The sequence below is a fragment of the Mugil cephalus genome, chromosome 9 (assembly GCF_022458985.1).
Source record: "Mugil cephalus isolate CIBA_MC_2020 chromosome 9, CIBA_Mcephalus_1.1, whole genome shotgun sequence".
Taxonomy (NCBI): domain Eukaryota; kingdom Metazoa; phylum Chordata; class Actinopteri; order Mugiliformes; family Mugilidae; genus Mugil; species Mugil cephalus.
This window is the reverse complement of record NC_061778.1, coordinates 804085-810084: the sequence shown is the minus strand read 5'-3', so window position 1 is coordinate 810084 and position 6000 is coordinate 804085. Positions and strand designations below refer to the sequence as shown.

Genomic DNA, 6000 nt, shown 5'->3' with positions numbered 1-6000 from the left:
GTCACCAACATCAAACCCATGAATTTTCTTGGGCTGTATCATGAACCATAGCCATTACATCAGAAGTGGCATCAGAGATATCTGTACAACACTCAGTACCTGATACCTTTCTTTGAAAAGTAACTTCACTACTTATTACTTTACTTTCCCATTTCTTAATTTACCGAGTAGATACATGGACAAACATCATAGCCCTATCATCACTTAATGTTTATTGTTTAAATGTATACGACATGGCCTATAAAATATGAAAGAACAACATCCCTGTCTGCACAAAGAATTATGACAAGTCTCCAAACAAAAGCTTTGGGAAACATGAGAACAAAACCAGCTTATTACATTCATGGCAAACAAAAAATTAAGTGGTCAGTGAACAATATAAAAGTAAAGGTCACGTTATCCCGTACAATTAGAAGACAAATGCACTGAAGCCCATAAAAAGGAAACAAAACAAATGAATGTCATCCATGAAGCATTATTTTCCCCTTAGCTTGCTCTCCTCTACCTGTAGGAGATGTGGTAACGTACCAAGTCACAAACTCTTGAACCTATAAATGACGTATTGTGTGTTGCAATTATCACAATGCAGGAAACACAAAGTGCAACAAACGTGCAACAGTGAAAACAGAAAGTGCAATAAAAACTTTATCCCGTCCAATTAGTTTTTCTCTCTGTTCTTAAAATTAATGATTGTATCTCGTAAGTAAAAATCATTTCAAATCTTTTATCTGACAGCCTGTTCCTTCTTGAGGTCAGAACATACTTGATGGTTTGGGGAAGTGTTGTATTGCTTTGCCATTGTGACTGGAGGGGGCAGGGCAGTCATCTTCTCCTTGTATCATATCTAATGCGGCAGCACGAGGTCTTGTCACTGAATAATATTCCTTCAGGAACTGATTCTCCTGCTCATCGATGCCCTTAAGACCGAGTCTAGAGAAAGTGGTGTTTAAATCTCTGGTTGGGATTTCTGTTATGAGAGACGAGGCGTCATGAGTGGAGTTCCAGCGTGTAGCAGTGGGTATGATGAGCTTTCTTCTCAGCACATCCTCAGCCTGGTCCGAGGATTCAAACACTCTAAAGGCTTTTGAAGAATCGCTGCCATTATCGGTGACACATGCTGTTACTTTACGCTGAATGAACCCGTCTATCTCACAAGCTATGACGTCATAAGTGTGTCTTCCTGTCACTCTCTTGCAGCAAAGTGCAGCCTTTCCAGCCTTCTCCAACCCAGTTAGTAGCTCGCATGGCACGAGTTGAAGCATCAAGATGTTTGTACAACACCTTAGAAAGAGCAGCACATATACACCATGAGGAAGAAGTATCACACCTGCTCTTTGATGAAACTTGGAGATTTCTCTCTTCCGTCTCTTTTGGGGGTCGTGCAGCCAAGCTAACAGTTAGTTTGAGCTAAGGTCAGTGGAGTTTGGGAGTAATGGGTGTCTACGTCTGTAGATCACAACAACAACAACAACAACAACAACAACAACAACAACAACAACAACAACAACAAAAACAACAACAACAGCAGCAACAACTGTCAGTCCCAGAGATCCATCCTTGTCTCCTCCATCTTTGTCTCCTCCATCTTTGTCTCCTCCATCCTTGTCTCCTCCATTCTTGTCTCCTTTATCCTTGTCTCCTCCATCCTTGTCTCCTTCATCCTCTTTCTTTCCTACAGACAGAAACAAGATCAGATCAGAATCAATTTGTTCTCTCAACTGTTTTCTACAAAATCTCATCAGCGACATCTTTCTGAAACTCAAACATCTGATCTGAGATCATCATCATCTTCATCATCATCTTCATCTTCATCATCATCATCATCATCATCATCTTCATCATCATCATCATCATCATCTTCATCATCATCTTCATCCTCTGACTCTGTGACGTCGCCCGTTAAATATTTTCCAATAAAACCTTTTTCTTTACGTTTGCTGTGACTTTTATTTCATTTTAATCTCAGTTTAGAAGATTCTCTTTAGATTTATTTAATATTCGTAGAAATGATTTATAATGTCCATTAATATGTTCTGTCCCTAAATTAAAATAAATTCATAAATATAAAGCTTATTATTGTAATATTTTAACACAAAAACAGACAAAAATACAGAAGAAGGAAAAGAAAAGTGTGGAATTAAATCTAAGAAAAGGTCAATGGGACGTTTAAAGTGTCTGTCCACAGTTTGGGGACGACACTGAGACACTGGCTCTTTAAGAGGTTTAAAGAAAATCATTATTTCTTTTGTCTCTAAATAAAAAAATGAATAGTAATGATTTAAGAAAAGGAAAGTTAAGGTGTTTTATTATAGAACTGTATTATTTACTGTCCCGTCTGTCTCAGTGTTTCTATGTTTCTAGAGTTGATTTCACTAAAACTTTGCCACTAATGTTGGACTGTTAGAGTATAAACATAACAATAATAATTAGAAGAATGTAAAGAGTGACTCTCAGTGCTTCTTAATATTTATTTATATACACACAAATTACACTAAATATAATATGCATCAATATAAAACTTTTAAATAACTTTGCTGTTCAGTCAAACTAAATAAAAACAGATACATTTAAATACATTCTTTATAAATAATGTAATTATTATTTTTTACATTATTATTATTATTAGCATTAGAGACAATGGTTGGTCCTGCTGGAGGTGGTTTAACTTCAGTAGAAACAGCAGCAGGAGAATCAGAGCTCAGTTCATCTGAGAACATTAAAACCTCCTCAAGTCCAGTCTGTTCAGGAGCAGGAGCAGGAACAGGAACAGGAACAGGAGCAGGAGCCTGACGCTGTTTACGTCTGTAGATCACAAAACCAAGAGCAATAAGAGCAAGAACTCCAACTGGCAGACCAACTTTCAGTCCCCAGGATCCGCTCTTGTCTCCTCCATCCTTGTCTCCTCCATCCTTGTCTCCTCCATCCTCTTTCTTTCCTAAAGACAGAAACAAGATCAGATCATCATCACCATCATCACCATCATCATCATCATCATCATCATCATCATCATCTTCATCAACCAGAAGCAGCTTCAGTTCTGATCAGAGACTCGTCTCTATTCACTCACCTGGTGGAACAACGTTGAGGTTGATTGAGGTTGTTTTTCTGTTTGTTTTTGTCTCCACATGACACTCATACGTTCCACTGTCATTAGTCGTCACGTTGTTCAGAATCAGAGACACGTCTCCGTTCTCCTTCAAACCGTCCTGCAGAAACACTCGGTCCCTAAAGGATGTATCCTGATTGTCTGGATAATAATGTCCATCCCGGTACAATAAGACCTGTTCATCTGTCTTCAGGTGAGTTCTGGTCCAGTCCACACCTTTGACAGGTCCATTGTCTGGAGCGTGACATGGTAGAGAGACAGTCTGTCCAGCTTTAGCTTTGATGGTTCTTGGTTCTGAAGGAGAGAATAAAGGACACAGATCAGAGCAGCTCTAATGAGACAGACACACCAGAGACATTTCTCTAAATGTTTAGGAACTAATTGACGTTTATCTTTATCTCTTGTTGCTGTTGTAGAAGCTGATTTTATACCTGAGAGCGAGGCCTAGCTAACGGCTAACAGCATGACACACCTTAACCCTCACACCTGATTTTAAAGTTGTTATGTTGTTACCATCAAGGGACAAAAGTGTCCTCTTCAAAAACACCCTAACAATAGTGTGTGTTTTTGAATCACTACAAAATAAAACAATAAAAACTCATCAAAATCAATGTTTCCACTAATCATTGACATGTCCAAGGCTCTAACAATCCCCCCAATAAAAATCCACTTTCAATTCATATTATTGAAAATATTCCAGTTTCTGTTCAATGGCATCACAATCACTGGCATATAAAGAATTAATAGTCAGAAAATAATCAAACTTTCGGTATTTGTGATCAGTATTGAAGTGGATTAAAAGATTTATGTAAAAAAAAAAGAAAAAAGTAATATAAAATATTAACATATACTACAGTGTTTTTGAAAAGGACACTTTTGTCTCTTAATGGTAACAACGTAACAATTGAGTTTACACAGTGTAAAAATGGAGCATTATGGGATTTGAGTTTGAAATATCAAAAAAATTTGCTAAAACAGACACAAAGGCCTCACATGCTTCACTTCTGGTCTGAGGCCTAAACTAAACGCCACAATAACTACGTCCTGTCAATGTTTCATTTGTTTCCCTGGTTCCAGATGCTGCTTTTAGATTCACATAGATCCTGTGACTGATAGTATCAGAGATAAATACTGTTTCATTTAAATCCTGACTTAAAACTCACCGGCAGAGACGATGCTAGCTAAGACGCTTAGCAAAACAAAACAACCGGAGTAGAAACCGGTAGTGACCATTCTGACTTTGATCCGACGGTTTGTTCTAAGGTTCCAGAGATGAAATTTTCCCAAGAATAAGAGAGAACCTGAGATTATTCTAAAAACTGCAACTAGATCAGTAGAAATAAAGAACGGACGCACACAAGAAGAGGCTCATGTTGACCACATGGTGACCAGAGGACGGTGACCAGGAACCGGATGTTACGAGGTATTCGCACATAACATCCGGTGACGTTGCGACATTGCGACATTGCGACATTATGACGTTATGACGTTATGAGTGCGTTCCTTCAATTATTTTTTTTTTTACCGTGGATTAATACCTGAGAAGTACTTACTGGAGGAGGAGTGTTGCTCCAAACATCCTGAAAAATATGAAGCTGATGAGAAGAAGAGGTCAGAAAAATAAGAAGAAAGACAAAAACCATCAGGAACAAAACAAAAATACTCCAATAAGAACAAATAAAATACTGAACAGAGACTGGAACCAACGCAGGAGACACAAGGAACCACTTCATGCAGCAACTGAAAGTAAAATAAATGCAAACTGGTTTATAAAGAGATGAGAGGAGGGAGGAGTGAGGAGGAATGAGGAAGTAGGAAATGAAGAGGTCAGGGGGATGGACAGGATGAGCAGGATTTAACCTCACACTATTTTACATGCTCAGCTTAATCAAGCTTTGCTTGAAATTCAACTTTCTGACCACAGTCGGAGAAAATCTAATAACTAACTGACAGGAACATTTCCTCCTCCTCTTCACTAGGGGGCGATATGTGTCTTTTCAGCAGGTAAATACCACGTTAATACGGCTCCTTACAGGTTGATCTATTACATCATATAATAAACAAGAGTTGTTAATGTGTCAGACCAACATTTAAACAATAGAACATTTTTTTATTAACCTTTATTTAACCAGGTTGATCCCGTTGAGATACAAAGACTCTTTTCCAAGGGAAGCCTGGACAAGTTTCGACAATTAAGACAAGACAGCAACTCACAACACAAATAAAATACACGGAAGATAAGAACAGCAGGACTACGACTCGGAATTTACATTAAAACTGTCACACCGTGGTGAGGGTGTCTTGTCTTGGGTTTGTTTTGTCCTGTCATTTCCTGTTTTATTTTGAAAAGTAATTCTCCTCTCGTTTCAGGTCACTTGCCCTTCCTCATGTGTCTCAGTCTGATTGTCCTAAGTGTTTCCACCTGTCCCCTATTTCCCTCCATGTGTTTAAGTAGTCTGTGTGCCCCTTGTCTTGTGCCAGAGTGTTATCGTCCTTGTCCTGCACCAGAGCCTTGTTCCATGTCTACAGCCACAGTAATTGCCCAAGTAAGCTGTTTATACCTCTCGAAGAGTGATTTTTTGTTTGTTAATTCTTTCCATGGATTAGATTCATAGTCCTTCGGTTTTCCTCCATTCGGAGCGTTTTGTGTTTCTCAATTTGTTTCTTTTGATTAGAGTTTTTTCCTCCTCCTGGAGTTTTTTGTTCTCAGTATTCAGAGTTAGTGTCTAGGTTTTTATAGCCATTTGTTTGTCACTCTGAGTTCTCCGGTGAATTCAATAAAAGCCTTTTTGTTATTCAATATCTCTGCATCTGAGTCCTGCTTCGAGTCTCGGCCTGACAAAAACAAGGACAAGAACGAAAAGTAGCTGCTCCAAGGTCTTTCACATGAGTTT

The 6000-nt window shown here is 38.5% G+C and overlaps 1 protein-coding gene across 1 annotated transcript; it reads right to left on the bottom strand.

Annotated features, from left to right (window-relative positions):
- Positions 1-2230: 2230 nt before the first annotated feature.
- On the bottom strand, positions 2231-4490 carry LOC125013015. Its single transcript, XM_047593278.1, has 3 exons — positions 4270-4490; positions 3068-3400; positions 2231-2935 (listed from the first exon to the last, which is right to left on the bottom strand). Exons 1-3 carry the CDS (start codon positions 4337-4339, stop codon positions 2568-2570), a joined length of 771 nt encoding a protein of 256 aa, XP_047449234.1. The 5' UTR covers positions 4340-4490; the 3' UTR covers positions 2231-2567.
- Between the last annotated feature and the right edge of the window lie 1510 nt (positions 4491-6000).

Excerpts from the sequence above, each read along its gene's own strand:
- LOC125013015 (XM_047593278.1), bottom strand. The coding sequence starts at position 4,339 with ATGGTCACTACCGGTTTCTACTCCGGTTGTTTTGTTTTGCTAAGCGTC. Across the intron at positions 3,401-4,269 it reads AGCTAGCATCGTCTCTGCCG|AACCAAGAACCATCAAAGCT; the intron begins GTGAGTTTTAAG and ends TCTCTCCTTCAG. Across the intron at positions 2,936-3,067 it reads CCTCAACGTTGTTCCACCAG|GAAAGAAAGAGGATGGAGGA; the intron begins GTGAGTGAATAG and ends TTCTGTCTTTAG.